We start from the raw sequence: 25,002 nt of genomic DNA, 5'->3' as shown, positions 1-25,002 counted from the left end.
AAGGCGGCGGCGGGCGGCGCGGGCGCTTACGCAGCGCGGGCGGCCTGCGCGGCGAGCATGGCGGGCGCGGGGCCGAAGCGGCGCGCGGCGGCGGCGGCGGCGGCGGCGGCCCCGGAGGAGGAGCGGCAGGCGCGGGAGAAGATGCTGGCGGCGCGGCGCGAGGGCGAGGCGGAGGCCGAGGGCGAGGGCGTGGCCCTGCAGCGCAGCATCACGCTGCTCAACGGCGTGGCCATCATCGTGGGCACCATCATCGGCTCGGGCATCTTCGTGACGCCCACCGGCGTGCTCAAGGAGGCGGGCTCGCCGGGGCTGTCGCTCGTGGTGTGGGCCGTGTGCGGCGTCTTCTCCATCGTGGGCGCGCTCTGCTACGCCGAGCTGGGCACCACCATCACCAAGTCCGGCGGCGACTACGCCTACATGCTGGAGGTCTACGGCTCGCTGCCCGCCTTCCTCAAGCTCTGGATCGAGCTGCTCATCATCCGGCCCTCGTCGCAGTACATCGTGGCGCTCGTCTTCGCCACCTACCTGCTCAAGCCCGTCTTCCCCACCTGCCCGGTGCCCGAGGAGGCCGCCAAGCTCGTGGCCTGCCTCTGCGTGCGTGAGTAGGGGCGCGCGGGGGCCTCGCTCGCTTCCGGACGGGGCTCCATTCATTCCTCCTGGCGCGCCGCGGGCGGGCGGCGGGCGCTGCCCTCGGCCGAGCCCCTCGCTCGCTCGCTCACACACACGCGCGCGCGTGGGCGCCTGGCCGTGCCAGCGGCAGCCCCTGCCTCTGGCCGGCGCACCACGTGCGGGACAGCACCGGCAACTTCCTGTCTGAGCTTCCCTGGCTGACTGGAGGCGGAATTACAGTTTAAAAAAAAAAAAAAAGCCATTCATTTCTGCCCCGTCGCAGGAGTAGTAGTAAGGAGATCGGGTGACGTTGGCCCCGGGGCTCCTGCAGCCCGGAGCCGCCCCCCGCCGAGGGCGCACCTCGGATCCGACCTGGCTCAGGGGTCCCCGGCTGTGCCGGGAGCCCAGCTGCGCGTTCCCGGGGGCTGGCAGCGGGGGGGCCCCCGGAGGCAGCGCCTGGGGCTTATTTGCCGGCCGGGGTGTTTCTAAGCGCTCCCTTTGGTCAGCCTTGGGGGTTTTCGGAGTTCTCAGGGTGCGCTGGGGCCTGCCCTAGGAGCTGGCGGTGCCCTGACCCGCGGGGGAGGGTCCTGAGCTCTGAGCCCCCTGGCAGAGTGGGCAGTGCCGGCTGGCGCTGTTGGGGTTCTGGGGCGCCCAGGCCTCGCTGCCTGACCGGCTCCTGAGACCCTGGGCAGAGGAGTGGTCTCTGGGTGGGTCAAGGCTAGCAGTGGCTGAGCTGAGCCAGCCCCCTCTGGGCATGGGTGCTGAGGTCCCCCCGGGGAGGACGCGCCGGCCGGGCCTGGAAGGCAGGGGCCTCTGGTGGGGAACGGCCCTGCGTGCTGGCCGGTCGTCCGCGGACTTTCACGTCCAGTCTCGCCACTGCCGTGTGCTGAGGCTGTTTGTGGCCGTAGTGGAAAAGGCACCTTGGCCAACAGGAGGCAGAGGGAGGGTGGAGCTCTCCTCGTCTCATCTGTCCAACAAAAAAAACATGATGCATCAGTCGGTCCTGAGACCCACATGCCTCCTCCCCGCCCCTCCCCCAGATACGTGGCACTCACGCGTCCTTCTAGAACATTCTCTGCTCCCGGCCAGTCGCTCCCAGGCCGGTCTTTCAAGTGTCGGTTGGACCCGAGGGACAGCGTGTCCTGCACCTTGCTTTTCCAAGGCCTGAACTGATAATGCTGTTCCGGTCAGGCCCTGGGCGGCCCTGCTGTGCCTCTGAGAAGCGCTTCCTGGCTCTTCCGGGGGGGACAGCGGGCCCGGTGGCCCTGGTGGTCCTCGGGTGGGGTGCTTCTGAGTTGATAGCCTGGATGTCTTCCAAAGAGACTGCACCAGGCTCTGTCCTGAGGGCAGACGGGGCTTTAAAGGATGGTCTGGGTGGCTTCCACGCCACCCCTACGCCAGCACCGCTTCGCCCCTCTGACCGCGTGTCCCTCGGCCGTTTGGGTGGCTTTTCCCTGGGCCTGGGTGGGAGTGGGGGTGGGGGGACGTGCTGCTTTTCGTGTTGGGAAGAGGGTTTTCAGTAACAAGAAGGAGTGTGGTGTCTGCAGCAGGGAGACAGGGAGAGGCCCCCTCCCCTGGCCCGCACTCCGGGCCGCCGAGAGGGAGTGGCAGGGCGAGGGTGGGCCCTGACAGGTTGCTGTGGGTGCCCCAGAGGGGGCGTCTGAGACCTCCAGCGGCAGGAGCAGCCTCATGGTGGAGGGAGACAGGCCTGTGGCGCAGGTGCAGCCGGGTGGGGGCCACTGCGGCTGAGCAGAGCCTGTGGACAGGGTCTCCGGGGCAGAGAAGATCCACGGAAACTCTGAGTGTTCTTGCTTTGCTTCTGCGTCTTTATCTTTGAACGACGGAGAGGTCGTCCATCCGCTGGGTCACTCCCCAGATGCTCACAATAGCTGGGGCTGGCTGGACCAGGCTAAAGCCAGGAGCCCAGAGCTCCACCCGGGTCCCACTCATGGGTGACGAGGGCCCCTCTACTCCAGTGTCACCTGTGCCACTCCGAGCATGCGTTAGCAAGAAGCTGGCGTGGGGCGCAGAGCCAGGTACTGCGGTGTGCGGTGCGGGCGTCTTAACCAAACACTGTCCCCCGGCTGCTCCGCAGTCTTCCAGGGCCCTGTCCCCAAGCTCGAGAGCCCTGGGGACAGCTCGGGAGACCTCTGGCTTCGGCACTGGCCGAAGGCGAGCAGGCCTGGCCCCGAGTGCCCTCTGGCCCCGGGAAGCGGGGTGGGCGCGGCTGATGAGGGCGCCTCACTCTCAGGAAGTTGTGGTGGCATTCACTTGAATTCAGCTGGCACAGCCTTTGTCCCGTCAGCAGGGGTCACACGGTCACAGTGACGCGGGCCTGGGCCGCAGGTGGGCGTGGGGGCCCGGCTCAGCCCCGCGTGTGCTCCGGAAGCGGAAGGCTTGTGGGTCACAGGCCTCCAAGTGCATACAGCTCAGGCCGCCCCTGCTGAGTTGTGGGAGTTGCAGGGAGAGCCGCGCAGGGGACTCCCTGGGCTGGTTCAGCCCACTGCCTGGCCGGCGCCCAGGGTCCTGGGCATGATCTGGGCCCTGTGACCTGAGAGGACCCCCCATCCCTGCCCATCTCAGGTCTAGACGTGCCTGGTTCTGGGTCAATCCCCTGGGGCCCTCTGACCCTCCGCTTCCGTGTCTGCAGGGTGGGCATTCGCCCCAGCTGGCTGTTGGTGTGATCTAGCCCGCACTGGAACACCGGGCCGATGGGTCCAGCCTCCACGCCGCCCGTGTCTTTGTTCCCTACCGCTGGGCAGGAGGGAGGCCAGAGGGAGTGAGAAGCTGGAGGTGAAGAAATGTGGGACCTGGCTGTGAGCCCCACCCTGGGGGTTAGCCCTGGTCAGCAGGCTCGAGGGTCGGCCAGGGCTGAGACAGGGCGCCTTGCCAAGGAGGCTCTGCCCCACAGCCCCCACCCCTCCTCCTTGTGGGCCTCACGGAGGCTCCAGGCAACTGCTCTGCGCCAGGCAGGTCCCGGCATCCCCACAGCCCGGCAATTAGCGCGAAACCTGACTTTCCTTGCCCGACAGGAAGGCGCTGCCGCCCACATGAGCCGGTCACGCCAAGTCACGGGATCCGCAGTGCGTGACCCCGGGGCAGACGGGAGATCCTGGGCGTCCCTGGCCCTTTTTTCCCTGGGTCACGGGCCTCTTTGTTAATCCCATGGGAGCTGAGGCCCAGGCCAGGGGGCCGCCGTCCCGGGGAACGAGTCCCTGAGGGCAGGAGCTTGGACCCCCTGTGTCCTCCCCACCAGTCTTTGTAGTTGGTGCTGAATCCGTCTCACAGCCGGGAAAGCCGGGGCAGCAGCAGGTGTCCGAGCCGTGGCCCCACCCCCAAGCCAACCACCATTTATCGTGAGGCTGTGGGGCACATGGCTGCATCTCTGGGGAGGATGGTGGGGGCCAGGGGTCAGGGCCAGTGTCAGCTAGTCACATCTGGGCAGATCAGAGAGATGTGTCCTGGGCTCCCTGGCGTGCAGAGCCATCGGCCGACCTTGGCCTCTGCACGCGAGCCTCTGGAGTGGCACTGGCTGCCAGCCCCTCTTCTAGTCCATCCCCTCCTTTTGGGACTCACGGCAGGTGCCCAGAGTACACCTGTCCCCCCGCCCCCTGGTCAGTGCCCAGCCGTAGCGACCCGGCCCCTGGTTCACAGCCCAGTCCTCAGCCCCTGAGCTCCCGTGGCAACGCCCCCTCCCCTGTGCTGCCCCATGTGACAGGGGCCCTCGTCCAGCCAGTGCCCCGAGCTCCTGCTCAGGAGGTGGGTGCTCGCGGGGGACACTGTGAGTGCGAGGGAGGCTGGCTGCCCGTCCGTCATGCCTGGGCCACGCCCCTGGGCTTGGAAGAACCCCACCGACTTCCCAGGGGAGCGCTCAAGTGTGATGCCTGTAACCCAGCCTGCGTCCCCCCGACCTTGGGGCTGACCCACATCGGTCGCTGCTGAGACCGTGTCCTGAGGGAGCTGCTCAGGGCGCAGCCGACTCCGCCGAGGCCAGCGTGACCTTGGCTAGCCCAGCACCAAGTCCTGTGTGTGCGCTCTGCAGGGCCAGCGGAGGACCCTGCTCAAGCCACCGGCTCGGGCTGTGGAGTGGGCAAGCCCTGGGTGCTGCAGAGCCTGAGCGGGTCCTGGGGCTGCCCCTGGGCTCTGTGACCCAGGCCTACAAAAGCCAGGAATGCTGGGAGTGGGGAGGCAGGCAGAGCCCCTGGACATGGTACCACACCTCCCTGTCTCTTCCTGAGGTTGCTGCAGACTTGCCCAGAGCTGAGGGCTCCCGTGCCCAGGGGCTGGGTCCCAGCTCCCGTTGCTGACCTGTAAGGGGTTGGGGAGAGGCCCGGCTCTGGCTTTAACGGCTGCACCCCAGCCAGAGGGCGTGCACTGCTTAATCCTGAATGTCTGCCCGCTGAGCACGTCCATGGTGCACGTTTGCTCCCACTGCTGTTGAGATAGAGGCTGGAGGCTGGGTGCCCCCGCGGAGCTGGGCAGTGAGTCAGTCCTGGGGGGAGACCCCCCTGCCCCCGTCCCACCGGCCAGGACAGAGGAGGGGAAGCTGAGGCCTGGGGCCACACAGCCTCTCCAACGTTGAGGAGCACAGATAGGTGAGGGTGTGGCGTGGGCTGCCACAGAGACCTTGTCCCCCTGAGCTGGTGCACCTTTTCTCGCCTGGCCTCGGGGTTGGAGGGATGGCGGGTTCCGGGCTCACGTGGGCCGGGGTTATCAGGGTCATGGGCGGCCCAGGGACCCGCCAGATCCGTTCCCTCCCCAGGACGCTGCGGCGCCTGGAGCAGCAGTGGTCCTGTTCGGGGGGGGGGGGGGGGGAGCTCAGAGAGGGTGGGAACTTGCCTGAGGTCACACAGTGTGTCACAGGGGCCTTGACCTCCAAACTGCACCAGGTTGGTCCCCTGCCTTTGTGCTGGTTGTTCTTTGGAAATTTGACTCACCAGGGCAAAAGAAGAACCTGGCCAGCTGCAGGCTCCCCCCGTGCCCCGGGACTGCAGCGCCAGCAGACCACACTTGATAAACCCCCCTTGCTGACCTGTTCGGAAATGTGTGTGTCAGTCGCCGGCTCCTCCGCCCGGTCTGTCACTTCCGAGGAACTCAGCCTGGCTAAGAATGGCACAGAGTATGCAGACACGTGTTCGGGGGCAGGGAGCCCCGGGGCCTCTGTGTCCATGGGGTCACAGTGAGGAAGTGGGCGGGCCCAGCCAGTCCACAGGCGGCAGCGCCTTCTCTGCCGAGACCTTGTTGGGATTCGAGGGGTTTCCCTGAACAGGCTGTGCCCTGGAATCCACGTGGGCGTTCCCATCTCAGGGGCTAGTGGTGGGGCAGCCACACGGAGGCGCTGGGGCCCAGGAGAGGAGACCACAGGCCGCAGAGTTGCCCGCTGGTGTACAAGTAGGGGTGCTGTCCCTCCCCCACGTCCACCTCTACAAGCCCTTGGATATTGGGGTGCACGCACAAATGTGGGTCGTGGGGTTGATTTGTTGCTGGGGCATCTGTTAGCTCTGGGGATGCGGGAGTGCGGGCCAGGCGTGGGCCGGTGCAGCGGGTGGACGGCACACAGGTGGACTTCCAGGGGCCTGGAGGCAGGCCCCGACTTCCACAAGCCCCGTGCTTCTTCCCGGGTACCCCTAAATTTTAGGGCACCTGCATGTCCTGGATGGATCTGGACAAAGCTGTGCTCAGGCAGGACTGCAGGTCTCAGTGGTCAGACACAGAGCACTGGTGGCCTGGGCGGGGCAGGCCGCGAGGGCCAGTTTCCAGCCACCTGTGGCCGAGGTGGTCAGCTGGCGCTGCTTTCGGGCCCAGTGCTGGCTGCTGCGCCTGGTGTGCCGAGGGTCCAGGCTGGGCACTCCCTCTGTGCTGTTTCCGGGGCTGCCAGGACACGGTGGTGGTGCCGGCAGGGTCCTGGCTCACCTGGCGGGTTTGCGGCGCTGTCACTCCCAGGCCTCGGGCCGTCTCCGCCGCGGTGCTGCCTGTTCTTGTTGGGCCGTGCACAGGGAGCAGCTCCCACTCCCGCTGCCAGTGGCACCCCGGTCCTCACCCACAAGCTGCTTCCCCACTGTGCGTGGCTGCCCCGCGGCAGTGCCGTGCTCAGAGCTGGACCTCACGGTTCTCCAGCCAGTGGCCGGCTGCCCAGGGCCTGGCCTGTGACTGGAGGAGCTGGCCTTATCCACCCCTGTTCAGGAACTGCTACCGGGGCACTACCCGGACCCCCAGGCTTAGTCCTCGGACCTGTGGCGTCCCCACCCGGCTGGGGGCCGGCCCCAGGGCCTTTTCCTGGGGCCACCGCGAGGTTCTGGGCTCCAGGGCCTGGGTTGGGAACCTCGCTTACCTGTCCTCCTGCTCGGGGCCCTGTTCCCAGCGCAGCTGCTGGTCAGGTGCCTTCCCCAGGCTCCCTTCCTGGGCTGGTGTGGGGTGAGGGTTCGCCTCCCTGTGGGGCGCCTTTGCCCAAGGGCTCTGAGTCGGCCCTGGGGGTCCGGGGTTCTGTCCCCAGACAGTGTCGGTGATGCCACGAGTGGCGGAGTGCACAGCCGGGGCTCACGCTCGGCTCCCCGGCGTCCGCAGGGGCGGCCAGAGAATCCTGTCAGTGGGCAGGAGGCGGATTCGGGTTTTGTTTGGGGGTTACACACAGGCCGGGACGCCAAGGAGCCAGCACTGCTGGCCAGCAGGGGTCAGAGTTCACGTCGGGCACCTCCGTAGGTGTTGGTTCTGGCAGCTCTGGTGGGGCTCAGGGCCAGGGAAGGTTGGCTTCGTGCAGTGCAAGTAAGGTCCATGCGTGTGCACGTCCTCCCGAGACGGGGAGACAGGAGCGGTCGCCTGAGTTCATGTCTGGAGGCGGCCTCCTTGGGGAGGCCCTGGCGCCGAGCCCTTGGAGTCACCCCAGGGGTCTGAGGCCTGGCCGTGACCCCGGAGATGCATGGCTTTGGTCTGCCCAGCTCACCCGGCTTGAGGGGCAGGTGTCCCAGCAGAGGCCCCGCCCTACCCAGTGCCATGGCCGGGGGTTTCCGTCCACTGTCAAGGCACACCCAGAAAAGGAGGGCGCGGCAGTAGAGCGGAGCCCCTGCAGGAGGCCGAGGGCAGCGAGTCCCTGGCCAGAGGCCCGGCCAGGCAGGGGCCAGCTCCTCTGTCCCCCTGCCAGCCAGCTGATTGAGCCGCCCAGCAGGAAAGAGGGCCAGGCAAAACCTGCAGGGGGAGAGTGCCTGGCGTGGCCTGGCGTGGCCCGTGGGACAGGGGCCAGCCTCCCAGCTGGCTGCACCCAGCCCGGTCCCGGCCTTATCTGCTGAGCCCGGCTGTCCCTGTGGGCCAGGCAGCCGCACTTATCTGGGGGTGCTGCACAGGGAGCCTAGAGGGGGCGGCAGGGCACACTGTTCTGATCCCTCCTGCGTTGCCTCGAGGCGCAGCCACTTCCTCCTGGTCCCCCTGGGGAGGGGAGGCAGGCAGCTGCGGGCCATAGCCACCCTCCCGTGACCCCCGGGCTGGCGAGGGGGTCGGGCCTGGGCCAGGCGTTTTCACTTCTTTATTTAAAGTTACATTTCATTTTGAAGTTGAAAAACAGGGCCTAGGAGATGATGCAGCCTTTGTTTGCTGGTCACTCATCGGATGTTTGTTTTTCATGAAAGAAAAATATTGAGACCTGGAGACTCGGGCCTGCCTGTCCCCGGCCTGTACTTGGGTCTGGGGGAGGGGCAGGGCCCGGGGCCTGTGTGGTGACCTGGGCGACGTCTAGGCCAGCCTGGTGGCTCAGGGACTGCCCGTGGGTGGCAGGCTGGGAGTGTGGACACGTGGATTCTGGGAGACCCAGTGCGTCATTTGTGAGGGGGGAAACCCCAGACGGAGGGCACCCAGAGCCCACTCATCACAGGAAATGGGGGGGGGGGGGGAGTCTGGCCACCACCGCGCCGGCCGCCGGCCGAGTGATGCAATCAGCACCTCTCTTGCAAATCCGTAGGCAGGGCCGGCCAGGGAGGCGGGGTGGGGAGGAGCTGCTGCTCCGCTGTCACCCATAAGGAAGTGCGAGCCCGCCCAGAAGACCCGCCCCTTGGCCGAGAGCAGGGGGAGGGGCAGCCCAGGTGGAGCGCCTGGATCCTCTGCCGCGCCGCGCCAGCCCTGGGGAAATGAAATTTTTTTTTAAAGTGTTTGAAAAAATTTATTTGAAAGGCAGACACGGAGAGAGACAGACACAGAGATCGGCCATCCACTGGTTCACTCCCCAGATGTCTGCAGGAGCAGGGCGGCAGCTACAACTCGATCCGGGTCTCCCACGTGGGGGCAGGGGCCCAAGCGCCCGAAGCTGCCGCTCCCCAGGCCGTGCACCTGCAGCGGGCTGGGGCGGGGGAGCCCGGCACTCTGTGGGACGCCGGTGTCCCAGGCAGCGTCTCCACCCCTGCCAGGTGCCCTCCCTGGCCTTGGCCTCTGCGCCCACCCCTCTCCCGCTGGAGGAGGGGCCCGGTGAAGGCTTCAGCGGAGCCCAGGGGTGAGATGAGGCCCCAGCCTGTCCGCTTCGGGGAGCTTCCCGTCCATTCTGTTACCTGGGCTTTCGGCTCCGTCCGGTCCACTGGCCTGGGGTTCCTTCTCGTAGGCCAGTGCCTCAGGTTCTGGAGCTGCCTGCCATCCATTCTGCGGGAGGAGCGGGCGCCTGGGGTCGGGACCAGCGCTGCCCTAGCTTTCCTGGAAGAGAGACGCTGAGGTCAGGGCTCTCCGGCCGCCCGCCTCCCCCCTGTAGGAAGCGGCCCCTGTGTGGGCTGGGATTCGGGCTCCGCCCAGGGCCATGTGGCCGGCCCCTCGGTGCCAATGCTGTCCACTGTCCCTGCAGCCCCAGGAGGCATAAATCAGCTGGGGCACACAGGGGTGACAGAGAGGCAGAGAGCGGGGGGCCTCTGTTCTGTGTCATGACACAGCTTATGCTGTAGGTGCCTTTACTGTCCCAACTCACCAGCCCCAGAGCGCTCCATGGCGGCCCCCGCTCGGGGTGCTGGCCTGCCTCTCTGCTGGGACCCCCCCCGCCCCCGCAGGAGCTGCAGCCACCACCCAGGCCCACAGAAGGTCGGGGTAGCCCGTGTGCTGGCTCCTGTGCCAGGCTGGCTGACCGCAGGTGCCGTCTGCCCTCACCTCGGCCTGCGGGTGGGACCGGTGGGGTCCAGAGAAGGTTCTCCCGGAAGTGGGGGCCCACCTCACACAGCCACCAGCCGTGCTGGACTGGCAGTGCCAGGGTTCTCGGCGCGGGGCAGGTGCGGTGGGAGTGCGGAGGAAGGACTGCTTTGGTGGGGGCCCGCGGGGCTGAAATCCCTTCACGTAGAAGGCAATCCTTGGGGCGCAGCCGCCGCCTGGGTCGCCGCATCCCACAGCTGAGTGCCAGGCGTAGGTCCAGCACACGCCTCCCCGTGGGCCCAGCTTCCCGGCCCACCCGCGCGGGGGACCCTGGAGTTCAGGGCTCCTGGCCGAGTCCCAGCTGTCGCAGGCATTTGGGGGTGAGCCCAGAGGTGGGAGCTCTCTGTCACCTGGCCTTCCCACTACATACGTGAAGAAGCGTTTTGTGACAGGGAATCCGTCCTGTGTGTTCAGCCTTGGCCTTGGAGCTGGGGAGCTGTTAGCAGAAACAGGTCTCTGACGAGCGGGAGCTGCTGCGGGGCCGGCGTGGACACTCTGCCCAGCTTGGCCCAACGCCAGGCGCCCTGGCCCGCTGCCCACGCCCCGGCCTGCCTGCTCTGACCGGGTCTGCCCCGGCGTCTGCTGCTGGGCCTCAGGCTGCGCTCCTGTCCCCACAGTGCTGCTCACGGCCGTGAACTGCTACAGCGTGAAGGCCGCCACCCGTGTCCAGGACGCGTTCGCCGCCGCCAAGCTGCTGGCCCTGGCCTTGATCATCCTGCTGGGCTTCGTCCAGATCGGCAAAGGTGAGTACAGCTGCCGCCCGCCAGCCTCGCTGCGGGAAGACCAGCCCCGGTGAGCGTGACGGGCGCCGGTGCGGGTGCCGTCACTCAGGCGGTCACGTCTGTCGGCCGTCATCCCCGCCCCTAGGGGACGCTGCCCCCAGCAAGGGCCTCCCCAGCCGTGCCGGCCTCGCCCCTCCTGGTGGTCAGCGTCGCGTGGCCTGCTCTCCCGTGGCTCTCCCGTGCTCTCTCTGGGCAGGGGTGGGGCTGCCTCCTCGCCTCTGGCTGCCACTTAGGCTTGTGACGGTGTTTTCTTGGCAAACGTGGTGACTGGTTCTCGTGGCTGTGTGTCCAGGAGGGCCTGGCTGGCCATGGACGGGCACGCCGAGCCCAGCAGGACGGCAGTAGGCCTCTACAGTGCCTGTGCTGGGTGGAGGTGGGCGGGGCCTGGCTGGCTGCCACGGCAGGTGGCGTGGGGACCAACACTGTCTGCTTTTCTGTTCAGTTTAAAGATAAAAAAACCCGAAGTCTGTAGCACCCACTGTGCTTGAACGTGAGGAGCCGTAGCGGAAGCTTTAGGAGCTTGGGTTTTGTTTCTCTTGGTTTATTTATTTGACAGGCAGGGAGACAGAACTCCATCCGCTGTTCCACTCCCCAAACCCACGGCCAGGGGGCCAAGAACTGGAGGCAGGAGCCAGAGCTGGGCCCGCACCAGGCGCCCTGATGTGGGCTCAGTGTGAGCTCCTGGAACGCGGGTTCTGAGGCTGGCTGGGTGGGCCAGGGCCTGCTCCTGTGCTGTGTGGCCAGTGGGAAGTTGCTCGCCCTCTCTGGGCCGCTTCCCGGCCGCCTGCTCTTGGCTCAGGAGAGTCTGTATGAAGTGCCCATCCAGCATGCTGGGAGGCCAGTGGGACCCCAGAGGTGACAGACGCACCTGCTGCACACCCGCCCCTCTTCCCTCTCCCGCGTTGTCCGGGGATCCTTGTCTCCCGGAGTGCGAGTGCCCCTCTCCCAGGGATACACAGCAGATAAGCGGGCTCAGACCCTGAGGTCCTGGCTGAGCTACCAGGTGGGCATGGCCTGTAGCACAGGAGTGACAGCGCCCTTTCTGACCGCTACACAGGGCTCCCTGGGGGGCTGTACCCACAAGCGTAGGACGCCCCTGTCCGACACCCAGTCTGGGGCAGGGGGTTCTGTGACCTGAGAGACAGAGCAGGGGTGGGAGTAGAGCCCCCTGCCCAGGGCCTGGCTCCGCCGCTCCCCCGTGGTGGACGGCCCTCAGTCTGCATGTCCACTGTGTGACGTGGGCCGAGTGCGTGGCGTGGGACCGCAGAGGCCTCCCAGCCCAGCTTGCAGGCACTGCTGCCCTCCCTCCCGAGGTGCCTGGGCCTGGGGCCTTCCCGGGGGAGGGCCATGAGTGAGCGCCAGCTGGGACGAGCCCACTACCGGAGAAACCCCCTAGGACTGAAGCTGGGCGTGACAACAGGGCTGGGCGGGCGGGGGCGTGGCCCCACCAGGGGTGGGGGGCAGCTTCCTTCCTGCCAAGTTCACCAGTGGCAGAGAGCCCCCCCCGGGTCTCCCCAACCCCTCAGGGCCCCTTCCCTTCCCTTGGAAGTGTCCATGCAGCTGCCCTGGGGTCGGGGCCCCAGCGTTGGAATCTGGGGGACGCAGTCCAGTCCGTAACAGGGCCTGCGCTTGGGGAGCGGCTCGCGGTGAGTCCTGGGCTGTGTCTGACCCGCCGCAGCCCAGCCCTGCCCTCCACCGAGGTCAGCCCGGGACAGACGGGACCGCCGCCGGATTCCGGACCAGCTTGGCGTGGGGTCAGTCCTCAGTGAGGAACCCACGGCCCTGAGAAAGGCGGCCACAGCTCCCCCTGTGCCTAGACTGGTGACGGCTGTGCGGCCTTGGGGGGTGGGCTGGCTTTTCCTCCAGGCGTCGGTCCTTTGTAGCTGGGTCCCTTTCTTGGGGCCTCCACCGTCCTCCTGAATTCAGCGTCAGAGCGCCCCGACAGGATCAGAGGCCAGGAAGCTGGGCTTCCCCCCAGGGCCCCGGGGCGGGGGTCAGGCCCGGACACAGGCGGACACAGGCTGGTGAGGCCAGGCCAGGACAGCGGGGCGGGGCGGGGCAGGGGAGGGCAGGGGCCACAGCCCTGTGCCTGGGTCTTGTGTGGCCTGCGGCTTGGGGAAAAGGCCCTTCCAAGCCGCCTGAGGCCCGAGGCTGATCTGGGAGCATAGGAGACACTCCTGCAGGCGTTTATTTATTTTAGAAGTTTTTAAGAAAGATTTATTTTTTTAAAAAACAACCTATTTATTTATTTGAAAGACAGAGTTACGGAGAGGCAGAGAGAGAAAGATTTTCCATCTGCTGGTTCACTCCCCAAATGGCTGCAAGGGCCAGGCCAACCAGGAGCCAGGAGCTTCTTCCGGGTCTCCCATGTGGGTGTGGGGGCCCAAGCACTGGGCCATCTTCTACTGCTTTCCCAGGCCATCAGCAGGGAGCTGGATGGGAAGTGGAGCAGCCGGGACTCGAACTGGTGCCCACATGGGAGCACCAGCTCCTCCTGTGGGCATTTAAGAGGCACACCAGGGACACGTGCTAGCTGGGGAGCACGTGCCAGAGTCTCCCAGGGTGCAGCTGCCGGGGGGGGGGGGCTGCAAAGGAGGGTGACGGTGGCCACTGCACTTTGTCCCTAGCTTGTGACCACATAGCACAGAGAACCGGCGGTCTCTCCTGGCCAGGGAGCCTGCAGTTCTAGCTCAGTAGGCTCAACGGCTGGGCTGTGTGGCTGTGTGATGGGGCCGTGTGTGGCCGTGTGTGGCTGTGTGATGGGGCTGTGTGTGGCTGTGTGTGGCTGTGTGATGGGGCCGTGTGTGGCCGTGTGTGACTGTGATGGGGCCGTGTGTGGCTGTGATGGGGCCATGTGTGATGGGGCCATGTGTGGCCGTGTGTGACTGTGATGGGGCCATGTGTGGCTGTGTGATGGGGCCATGTGTGGCCATGTGTGACTGTGATGGGGCCATGTGTGGCTGTGTGATGGGGCCATGTGTGGCCGTGTGTGGCTGTGTGATGGGGCTGTGTGTGGCTGTGTGATGGGGCCATGTGTAGCCGTGTGTGGCTGTGTGATGGGGCCATGTGTGGCCGTGTGTGGCTGTGTGATGGGGCCATGTGTGGCCGTGTGTGACTGTGATGGGGCCGTGTGTGGCTGTGTGATGGGGCCATGTGTGGCCATGTGTGACTGTGATGGGGCCATGTGTGGCTGTGTGATGGGGCCATGTGTGGCCGTGTGTGGCTGTGTGATGGGGCTGTGTGTGGCCGTGTGTGACTGTGATGGGGCCGTGTGTGGCTGTGTGATGGGGCCGTGTGTAGCTGTGTGATGGGGCCATGTGTGGCCGTGTGTGACTGTGATGGGGCCATGTGTGGCTGTGTGATGGGGCCATGTGTGGCCGTGTGTGGCTGTGTGATGGGGCCATGTGTGGCCGTGTGTGACTGTGATGGGGCCGTGTGTGGCTGTGTGATGGGGCCGTGTGTGACTGTGTGATGGGGCCATGTATGGCCGTGTGTGACTGTGTGATGGGGCCGTGTGTGGCCATGTGTGGCTGTGTGATGGGGCCATGTGTGGCCGTGTGTGACTGTGATGGGGCCGTGTGTGGCTGTGTGATGGGGCCATGTGTGGCCGTGTATGGCTGTGTGATGGGGCCGTGTGTGGCTGGGTGATGGGGCCGTGTGTGGCCGTGTGTGGCTGTCTATGGCTGTGATGGGGCCGTGTGTGGCTGTGGACCTTGTCACTGGTGACAGGGAGCGGCCAACTCGGTAGTGAGCGTGCACCCCACAGTCTGGTGGCTCTTGGCCACCAGGAAGCATCTCTAGGGCCCCGCGCCCCGCGCTGGCTTTGGGCGAGGACCCCCGCCCCTGCCAGCTCTGTGGTTCCCGCGTCCGTCTGTCTCCTCGTGGCCACATCTGGGTTCTGTCCTCTGAGGACGCTTGTCTGGGCTGTGGGGCTCCTCTCTCCTCTCTCCAGAGACCTCATTTCGGAGCACGCAGCCTGCGGCTTCCGGGACGCAAGGCAGGACTTAAATGGCAGCGTGCAGACCTCCAGAGGGTGCCTGTGGCTGGGGTGTTGCCCGTAAGCCCTGAGGTTCTGGAATGTTCTCTGCCTCCCAGCCCCAGAGACCGGCTCAGGGCTGGCCACCAGTCCAGGCCACGGGTTTGTCCATGCCTGGGGCCTGGGTGAGGCCCTGGCCAGCCTTGGGCCAGGCCGCTCCCTCCCAGGACAGGGTCCAGGGGCCACAGGCAGCCTTTGTCTTGTGCATCAGGAGCCAGTTGCGTCCTGTTCCCGAAGGTAGTAGTGGCCGTCCCCTCTGGCAGATGCCACCGTGGTGGTACCTGTGTGCTGAGGGGACCCTCAGGGGACCTGGCTGGTGGGATGCTGCTCTGCGGAAGAGGGGTAGGGGCTGCCAGGGACCTGCTCGGCAGAGAGAGCGAGTGGCACCAGGGCCCACAGCACCACACCGTGGGCCTCGGTGCTGCCAAGCCTCGTCTCAGCCAGTCCCAGAGGGGCCTTCCCTGGCCTCCCTGGGCTGGTGGACAGAGCTTGCCTGTCCGGCGGGCCAGAGAGAATCGAGAGCCCTGGCGGTAGCCGCTGGGGCCAAGCAGGTCTTGGCTGCCACTGCTGCCTTCTTAGAGCATGGCTGGGCGGGGGGACCTGAGCCATGTCCCTGGCCGCAGTTACTTGGTGCCGCTCACCCACTGGGGCCTGGCAGCTCCCCTGGGTCGTCCACAGGCGTTGCCAGTTGACCCAGTTGCAGGTGGCATGGCTGAAGCTGCCATTGTAGAGGCCAAGTCCCCTCTCCCTCCCCCGGGGGCTGCCTGGGCACCAGGACCAATGGACAAGCAGGGCCCCTCCCCCAGCTCTGCCAGCTGCCCTGTGTGGGCACCCTGAGCCTCGCTAGGCTCTGCCAGCCCTGGGGACAGCTCGAGGGGCATCCAGGCCAAGTCACCGCCCTGGGCCGGCAGCCCTGGCGCCTGTACGTATTTGGTCAGGCGCCCAGGGAAGCTGTAGCCTCCCATTCTGGGCTGGCGTCCAGCACAGCCCAGGCTGGCCTCTGCCCACGCTGCACCACTGGGTGCATGTGTGCACCCACGCCCTCTCCCACCTGTGACTGGGGAGCAGGACTCACTGTGCCGGGGGCACAGCCCAGAGGGACGTGCGGTGGTCGTGTGGGCCCCGAACAGCCAAATGCATGGCCGAGGGTCCCGCCTCCCTCCCGCACCCTCCTGCCTCTCCCGCCCCGTGAGCCGCACTCGGCCGTGTGGTCAGAGACTACGGGAGGTCCCCACAGGAAGCCCCAGTCACTGCTCGTGACCCTGGGCTGCCCATCAGAGGACCACACACGTGCTGTCCCTGTGAGGATACAGCGACCGTGTGTCTGGTGGTGACTGGGGCCCCAGGAACGTGTTCCTGCCTGGACCTGCACCCTGGCAGGGCCTCATGTCTGCGCCTCGCCTTCCGCCTTGTGGGACAGATGCCCCCCCCCCCCAGCAGGAGTGGGCAAGACCTCGGGACACAACAGCAGGGCTTTGATGCACATTCCAGAACATTCCACGGGAAGCAGGTGGGAAGGAGCCCCAGGGGCTGTGGGCGGCCCGCTGTTGAAAGGAGCCCTGTCCTGAGCGGCTCGCACCCCTGCCCACGGGCTCAGCCTGCTGACCACCTTGTGACTGCACCCGGGCGGGGGAGGGGCCGCTCACCGGGTCACAGCCTCATCTGGAGGCAGGGGGCCTGCGTCCGGGAGCTCACATGCCACCCCCTCCCGGAACAGGGCCCCGCACCAGGCGCCCTGTGAGTGTGTGTAGTGCAGGCTGTGCTGGGGGGAGGGGGCTGAGCGCCCGGCCATGCCCCCGTGTGCCCTCCCCTTTCCCCACACACTGCTACAGATGTCCCAGGTGAGCGAGGCGGTTACCCACACTGGGCTCCTGTCCCCCAGGGGACTTTGGCCGAGGGAGCTCAGCCCCCTGTGTCCTCAGGACCCGCCGGGGACACAAGTGTGAAAGCCGCGAGCCAGCGTTGGGTTGGTTTGCTCACAGCACATGCAGTGTCGGTCACGCCCTGACCCCCGCGCCCTGGTGTTTGGCCTTTGCCAGGTGGCGTGTCCAATCTAGACCCCAAGTTCTCCTTCGAAGGCACCAACTGGGACGTGGGAAACATCGTGCTGGCCTTGTACAGCGGCCTTTTCGCCTACGGAGGATGGTAGGTTCCGGAACATCCGCTCCCGTGGCTGGGACATGTGGACCCGGAGGTGTCCAGGCCGCCCTGGGGGCTGGGGGCTGTGGGTCTCGCGGTCAGTAGGGCCAGGCTCCGCGGTGCAGCTGGCCGGCAGGGCGGCCTCGCCCAGCTACGTCCTGCTCACAGCTTCCACCGCTGCTGCCCCAGGGGAGACCCAGGGCCAGGGGCGGGCACGCAGAGCTCAGCTCTGTTCTCTGAATTCTAGGAATTACTTGAATTTCGTCACGGAGGAGATGATCAACCCCTACCGGTAGGTGCCAGGCCCCTGGAGCCGTCCCTGCATGGCTGCAGGAGTGGGGGTGCAAGGGCCCGGAGGCCAGCCTCGGGGGACAGCTGCGCCATGCCCACAGTGGCTGCATGGATCCCATGAGGGACGGGGCCAGGCAGAGGAATGGACGCTGTCTTCCCGGCAGAGCGCGTGCTCACGTGTGTGTGTGTGTGCGTGTGCGTGCGTGCGCGTGCCCTGTCCCCCTGGGTCCTGAGCTACACAGCCCGAGGGCAGCTGTGGACAGTCACACCGGGACACCTGCTGCCCTTCCTGAACCCTAGGAGTCCCTGGTTCTCCGATGAGGGAGTCAAGGCCAGCAGCCACGTGTCGGGCCCAGGCATGTGTGTCGGCCACCTTGCCAATTGCTGCTGGCCCTGGGGAGCCAGGTTCCAGACGGTGGCCGCGGCCCGAGGGGTGCCCGGCTGCTCACCTTGGGTCTGGGCCCTCGTCCTGGGCCACGCACTGACCTGTCGCCTGCCTGCCTTCCAGAAACCTGCCCTTGGCCATCATCATCTCGCTGCCCATCGTCACCCTGGTGTACGTGCTCACGAACCTGGCCTACTTCACCACCCTGTCCCCTGAGCAGATGCTGGCGTCCGAGGCCGTGGCCGTAGTAAGACGCCGCCCGCCCCTTGTCCCCAAGCCTTGCTCCTACCCAGAGCGGTCGGGTAGTTAGGGTTAGGGGTGAGGGTCATCACACCTGGAGAGGCCCAGGCCTTCTTCAGTTTTATATCCAAGTTCACAGGGGTGGAGCCTGGTGGACCGCGGTGAGGCAGGCTGGGCACCCTCCTGTCTGCCCGCCCGCTGCTCCCCAGGGCTGGTGTGAGCAGGAGGCAGTGCCGTGAGCCTGGGCGCTGGGGGTCTCTGTCTCCAGAGCTGAGCTCGGTCCTGTGGAGCCAGGGGTCCTGCTGCAGGCCCAGGGCCCCTGCGAATCCAGGATCTGATCCCTAGAGAAGCGGAGGGCGTCGGGGCCGGATGCTGAGTAGCAGAGGCTGGGGCCTCGCTCCGCCTCGGTGGCTGGAAGGGGCCGTGCCAGGTGCCCCCGCCGCGGGCTCACCTCACTGTGCTTGCTAGGACTTCGGGAACCACCACCTGGGAGTCATGTCTTGGGTCATCCCCGTCTTCGTGGGCCTGTCCTGCTTCGGCTCCGTCAATGGGTCCCTCTTCACGTCCTCCAGGTGAGCTCCGCCCCGCCCCGCCCCGCCCCGGGGAGGCAGCCCCACGCCTCGCTCTGCAGCACCTGTTTTAAAAGTGTTGTTATTTCTTAAGATTGATTGATTGATTTGGAAGGCAGAGTGACAGAGAGGGAAGGACAGGGGTGGGGGGTTCTTCATCTGCTGGTTCACTCCCCAGATGCCCGTCACAGCCAAGGCTGGGCGGGGCCAAAGGCTGGAGCTGGAGCTCCACCCGGGTGTCCCGCGTGGCTGCAGGGACCTGTTGCCTCCCAGGCCCGTCAGCAGGAAGCTGGGCTGGGCGTGGAGGAGCCAGCACTCGGCCCAGGAAGTGTGACACAGATGTGGGCGTCCAGGTGGCAGCGGAAACCTGTGCACCACGCGCCCGCCGAGCGGGACGAGCGCAGTTGTCAGGAAGTCAGGCAGGGGCCTTGACTCGTGCCCCAGCTCCGGGTGCAGACCCTCTGCAAGTCTCTGGGACGCTGAGGGGGTGGGTGGTTCCCCCCGCCCCCCCTACCAGGTGGTCGTGCACGCAGGAGGCCAGCAAGGCCTGCGCCCCCCAAGCCACCATCTCCACCCTGCTGGTGGGGGTCGGACCGGGCTGACCCCTGGGCCTCTGCCCACAGGCTGTTCTTCGTGGGGTCCAGGGAGGGCCACCTGCCCTCTGTCCTGTCCATGATCCACCCGCAGCTCCTGACCCCTGTGCCGTCGCTCGTGTTCACGGTAAGCCTCGGCCCAGCCCACACCCTCCGGATTGGGGCGGCACAGCCAGGGTGCGGACTGGGCTCTGCCCGAGATGCCGAGAGTAGAGAGGTGCGTGGGTGAGGCGCAGGACATGGGTCCTAGTGTTTCAGAGTCGTGCAGGGCTGATCCCAAACGTGGTGTCTGTGGGCGTGGCTCGTGCACACCCATGGGTGTGCACACACGTGCGCTCACACATAGTCCGTGTCTCCTCCTGTGGCAGCCGTCACCCATGTCCTGTCCCAGACTCGCACCCCCATGCGCCGCAGAATCTTCCGGAATTCAGTGGCTCAGATAACTGTGTGTTGTCTCTGTGCCGGGGGTCAGGAGTTGGCAGCTCAGCCGGGTGGTTCTGGCCAGGGTCCCTTAGGGGCAGCTGTGTCGTCCGAGGCTCCAGTGCACCCGAGGGCCCCCTTCCCGACGTGCACTCCACAGCTGCGGACCGGAGCCCGGGTCCCTCAGCTCCTCGGGCTCCGTGCGCGGTCTCAGGCCGTGGCACTGGCTGCACTGCCGTCACCCCGGCCCTGACACCTGTTAGGAGCAGGTCAGTGCAGCTCCACGCAGGAGAAGGGGCGGGCAGGCCCCCACGGGGGGATAGCGTCGGGCGGCCCGGCCGTGTCGGAACCCGGCCACAGGTGGGTCTCGTCGTGGGCGCTGCCGCGGTCACTCGGGACGCTGCCCTGGCAGTGGGTTCGGGGCCCAGACGCGAAGGTGCTCACCGCCGCCTCTGCTTGCAGTGCGCCATGACCCTGCTGTACGCCTTCTCCAGAGACATCTTCTCCGTCATCAACTTCTTCAGCTTCTTCAACTGGCTCTGCGTGGCCCTGGCCATCATCGGCATGATGTGGCTGCGCTACAAGAAGCCCGAGCTGGAGAGGCCCATCAAGGTGAGACCTGGCCGGCCCCGGGCTCCCGCGGAGAGAAGCGAGCAGCCGCTGTTGAAGCTCGCCGGGGTTCCTTAACTCAGGGCGTTCCCTGGGCCCCTCGCGGGCTGGTGGAGCCGGTGCCGAGGTTCGTCAGAGGGCGAAACACCCAGGGCTCGTGTTCTCGTGAGAGCAGGGAGCGGGCCAGGAAGGCGCAGTGTCATCAGGCGAGCGGGGAGCACCTGGCAGGCGGGGTCAGCCACGTGGGTGAGGCAGAGGCCCTGCAGGCCTGTGGGAGGCTGTCCCCATGGGAACCTTGGGTGCGTGGTGTGGGCACGCGGGGTCCAGGGCAGGCTTGTGGTTTGCACTGCCCGGCTGGACCCTGGCCCAGCCCCATCTCCTGGGTGTCTTGCCCATCTGTGGGTCCAGGACACTGTCCCGTGCTGGGCAGGCAGGGCCTGTCTGCCCCAGGCTGGTGGCGGCCTGCAGGTTCAGAGACGGCTTTCTGGGCCCCGTCCACAGAGAGGTCCAGAGGCGGCTCCTCCCGCTAGTCAGGCTGGCCACAGTCTCCCCAGGCGCGCCAGGCGCCGGCTCCTGCCTTTGGCCGTGGCCGGGTGCTTTGGCCAGGGCATTCCAGGCCCGCGGCCTGGGGCAGGGCCGCTGGTTTCCCTGGCGTGCTCTCCAAGGCCCTGCTCTCTGCGCCCAGGTGAACCTCGCGCTCCCTGTCTTCTTCATCCTGGCCTGCCTCTTCCTCATCGCCGTCTCTTTCTGGAAGACGCCGGTGGAGTGCGGCATCGGCTTCACCATCATCCTCAGCGGGCTGCCCGTCTACTTCTTCGGGGTGTGGTGGCAAAACAAGCCCAAGTGGCTGCTGCAGGCCATCTGTGAGTACCTCGGCCGCCGGCATGGCCAGCGTGGCCTCCCTCCCAGCAGCCGGCCAGGCCCCGGGCAGCCAGGGGCGCCCCCAGCAGCTAGGTCACGCTGGGTGGCAGGCTCTGCCCGGGGCCTGGTATTCCAGGGCTCATTCCCTCAGCTCAGAGCAGGGGCTTCCGCGAGACCAGGCAGCGGGCGCCAAATAGCTCATCCCCGCCGCCTGCTGCACCGTGCCTGGCCCCAGAGGTGGGAGGGAGACTGGCCGGGGCTGCTGACACCAGGCCCGAAACCCTGTGCTCGCCCTGTGAGTGCGGCGCGGCTCCTGGGAGAAGTCCCTGGTGCCTGTGGGCCGAGGCTCGGTCCCCACATCCCAGGTGGCTTCTAAAATCAGCAGCCTGGCAGCCGGGCAGGTGAGGGCCCCCCGACCCCCGAATTCTGATCCTCACATCCTGGCCACAGAGACCTACTTGCCTGTTGTTCAGGGTCCCACCCAGAGCATGGAGCACAGAAGACTCCAGCCCGAAACCACTTCCCCCCGAGCAGAGGCTGTGACCCAGGCCTGCAGGTTCTGCTCAGCCCCCAGCCGGCCACCAGACAGGGGGACCGTGGGGAGCCGGGGCCGTGCTCGGTGCCTCTGAGTCCTGGGTGTGTGCACAGGTGGTACCCAGTGTAGACTCTAGGAAGGCCCCGCCCCCAGTGTATACCTACAGGAAGGGCCGCGCCCCAGTGCAGACCTGCAGGGAGGGCCCCACCCCCAGTGTATACCTGCAGGAAGGCCCCGCCCCCAGCTGCTCCTGCTGAAGACCTGAGGCCTGGGGCTATGTGCCCTGTGGGTCTTGGCTCACCTTGGCCCCAGTCCTGGCCAGCTGCCGTGTGTTTCCCTGCACGTGAGCAGGAAGGTCACGGGGTCCTCATGGTCCAGTCAGGAGGTTCCCCGGGGGTTCTGAGCTTCTGACCCTCAGCTCTGCCAGGGGCGGCCTCTCCAAGTGTGGGGGGAGTCGGGCTGAGCAGGCCCCGTGCCAACCTGCAGTCCTGTCTCCCGCAGTCTCGGCCACGGCCCTGTGCCAGAAGCTGATGCAGGTGGTGCCCCAGGAGACGTAGCCGAGAGGACACGCCGAGTGGTCCAGCCAGCACCCGCTCCCCTGCGCCCACACCCGGTCCCTGCGTCCCCACAGCCGCCCACGCCCCTCACTGCCCCCACAGGCCACTGTGAAACTGGTACGAATCTGCGTCCTGGGTCCAGCAAGGAGACTCGAGCCACTCCCCGGGGGCCCAGGCTGGCACAGCACTCCTGGGCCTCAGGGCCGGGCCGCTCCCCACCCTTGTGTTTGTTTTTTTAACTTAAGTTTTGGGGGGACACCACCGAGATGCTCATCTCATGAAGAAGCGAGGGAGGAGACAGCACTGGTGCCCGGGCCCCTCCCCATCCCCGGCAGTGGAGGCCGCCGAGGCTCGGACGCTGCCGTCCCAACCCTGGACTTGCACTGACAGCCAGGCCGCTGGCACCACACGCGTGTGCTGGGCCTTATTTTTTATTGTCAGGAACGTGGTGACACACTGAACACTGAGCCCCGGGCTGTCTGCCCCGCGGGAGAGGCAGGCCCTGCCCCGAGCAGAGGCTGCGGCTCCGGACGGTGATTCCGGAACCCGCTCCAGGGGCGAGCCTGGCGGGGCCCAGGCCCCCTAGGACTCCTGGCCATAGCCCATCCCACGTGAGACGTGGGCTCCAGCACCCCCCAGGGCCGAGCTGCACTCCACAGCAGACACTCCTGGTGGGCTCCCGGCTGGGCCGCCCCTGCCGCCAGTGCCAGCTGCTCGTTGGGCAGCCCCTCGAGCTGTCTGGGGGCGGGCTCCCAGCTCCCCTCCCACTCACCCCCATGGCTTGCCCAGTCTTGGTGCCCCCTCACCCCCCGGGCCCCTGCACACGGGGACACGTTCCCTCACCAGCCTGTGTCCTGGGCAGTTCTCCTTGCCGAAGGGTGGGTCGTCCTGGGGTCCTGCACCGAGACCAGCGCTCGGGCCCCGAGAGGCCGGGCACCTCCTGAGCACGGCTTTCCCCAGTGCTTGGCTGGGGGCACCACGTGAGGGGGTCAGAGGGGCCCCGCTCAGAGGGCAGGGCCTGCGTGGGGGCCGTGTGCCATGGCCCTGGCTCTGGCCAGCCGGCCCGCCCCTCCCCCACCGCTGGGCAGACGGCCTGGGCTCTGCCGTGCTGGGGTTCAGCTGCAGGGCGGGGGCCGCCCCGGGACTGTCTGGGATGCCCTGGCCTCCCTGACCACAATCTGACACATGTCCTGAGGGTTCTGTTGTGGGTTTTCGTGTCGGTTGGCAAATCCTGGCCTGGGCTTCTTGTTCGGTTGCTTTGCTTCTGTTTGTGTTTTGTCCTAACATCTAACAAGATGCCGCTTCCAGCGGGCGGGGCTTGGCCTGGCCGGCGGCGTGCCGTGTCCTGGCCACACCGGGCCCTCCACAGACACCTGCGGAGACTGTGACGTCAATGGCTAACCTGTTACACTGGGCTACTTAGGGTGGGGAGTTCTGGGTTTTTTTATGAGTTTGTTTGTGTTTGTTTTTCAAGAAAAACAATCAGACTTGTAGGTACTGCTGAGGGTCCTCGTGACATTTCCTGGGCGCCCAGATCCGGGAGTGGGAGGGGCGTCCTGGGGTTCCTCCTGGCCCCTCACTCAGCACTGGGGTGGGGTGAGGGGAGGGGTCTGCCAGTAGGGGCTGGAGGCGTCAGCGCACACTCAAGTCGCAGTCAGGCACATCAGAGACCCTGGGGTAGGAAGCACCTGGCTTCGGGCCCAGCCTGAGGCCTCATCTAGCCCGGAGGCCAGGGCCAGGGGCCACCTGGTTTTAGATGAGGGTTTGCAGCCCCCAGAACCTGCAGGCTGAGTGGGAGGGGGATTGTGGTGGCAGGGCCGTCTCTGCCAAACCGGTTGCCGGGGCCCCGAGCCTGGTCAGCAGCCTCCCACCTGCTACAAGGGGCTGGGTGGCCCCAGGATCGGAAGTCACGTGGGGGGTCAGCAGGTGTGGCACGGGGCTAAGCCGTGCAGGCGATCTCAGCATCCCATACCGGGGCTCCCGGTGAGTCCCCGGCTGCTCCGCTTCCGGGCCAGCTCCCCACTGATGCATCTGATAAAGCAGCCAATGCAGGCGCAGCGCTGTGTTTCTGACTCCCTTGGGAGACCCAGCCCCTGGTCCTGGGACTCTGAGGAGTGAACCCGCAGGTGGATGGTCTCCATCACTCCACATTTCAAATCAGTCAGTCTTCTCTACTTCCAATTCCAACATAAAACACGAAAAAACAAGAGGGTCCTTGTGAGATTTCCTGCCGCTGAGGGCCTTGTGGGACAGGCTGGGGCCCCGCCTCCTGTCCCCTCCCCACAGGGGCCCTGGGGGACCAGCCACTTCCCCAGGGGCTGGAAGAGGTTGGGGAACCTCAGGACCCTCGCGCAGGGCAGTGACCCTGTGAAGGGCTTGTTAGGGTGCAGGACAGAGGACCTCAAGGGGTCCAGACCGCGGGGGATGCGGGGTTCCTGTTGCTGGGTCTCTCGGGCAGGGCTGGTGTGGGTGCTCCACAAGCTTGGGGGGCCCTGGGCAGGGCGGCCACGCAGGGGGGCAGGCGCACAGAGCCCCCTCCCTAGGGTGACTCCTGAAGCTGCCTGCCCCACCCATGCCCCCTCCCCTAGAGGAGAGGCCCTGCCAGCCCTGGACTCTGCCCCTCCCCCACCTCCGCCCCAGGAAGTTGGGTTTCTCTGCCTCTGCCCACGGGACAGTGCCCCCAGCCAGCCCCGAGGCAAGGTTGCCACCTGCTCTCTCAGTGCCGACTTCATTCTTTCATGTGGTCATGTAGCAAGGCCCGCAGTGGGCCAGACCTGTGGACAAGAGAGGCAGAGCCCTGCCTTAGCGGACTTGGCGTGGGGCAGTGTGCACCCATCACAAACGCAACCACACTACGGGCGGCGGGAGAGCCCGCAGGGGCAGGGGCTGAGTGTGAGGGCAGGGCTGGAGCCTCCTGGGCAAGGGTGAGGGAGAGCCGCCCAGGCCAGCCAAAAGGCAAATGCCAGAACAGAACAGACAACGCCGAGGGCCTGGGGTGGGGCAGAGCTGGGCCAAGACCCCAGGGTCCCAGCCTGGGGCTTGTGGGCCTTTTCAGAACAAGGGGAATGTCTTTTTAAAAAACTATTGTTCAGGTTTATTTGAAAGAGACAGGGGTCTTCCATGCGCTGGTTCACTCCCCAGACGGCCACAATAGCTGGGGCTGGGCCAGGCTCCGCCCAGGTCTCCCACGTGGGTGCAGGGCCCAGCTTGGGCCGTCTGTCGCTGCTTT

At 66.6% G+C, this 25,002-nt stretch overlaps 1 protein-coding gene and 1 long non-coding RNA gene across 2 annotated transcripts; one reads left to right on the top strand and one right to left on the bottom strand.

Moving 5' to 3' along the window:
- Positions 1–57: 57 nt before the first annotated feature.
- Positions 58–23,338, top strand: SLC7A5 (solute carrier family 7 member 5). The gene is made up of 10 exons (XM_062177544.1): positions 58–598; positions 10,374–10,499; positions 16,614–16,719; positions 16,961–17,005; positions 17,513–17,636; positions 18,098–18,201; positions 18,822–18,918; positions 19,674–19,823; positions 20,506–20,683; positions 21,718–23,338. The coding sequence occupies exons 1-10, from the start codon at positions 58–60 to the stop codon at positions 21,771–21,773; spliced, it is 1,527 nt and encodes a 508-aa protein (XP_062033528.1). The 3' UTR covers positions 21,774–23,338.
- LOC133748610 (uncharacterized) lies at positions 8,853–10,211 on the bottom strand. The gene is made up of 3 exons (XR_009864486.1): positions 10,127–10,211; positions 9,138–9,276; positions 8,853–8,932 (listed from the first exon to the last, which is right to left on the bottom strand). It is a non-coding gene; the product is annotated as an uncharacterized LOC133748610 (long non-coding RNA).
- Positions 23,339–25,002: the final 1,664 nt, after the last annotated feature.

Source organism: Lepus europaeus, chromosome 19 (genome assembly GCF_033115175.1).
Source record: "Lepus europaeus isolate LE1 chromosome 19, mLepTim1.pri, whole genome shotgun sequence".
Classification (NCBI taxonomy): Eukaryota; Metazoa; Chordata; class Mammalia; order Lagomorpha; family Leporidae; genus Lepus; species Lepus europaeus.
Note: the sequence above shows the minus strand (reverse complement) of the source record. Positions and strands in the feature narration are given on the sequence as shown.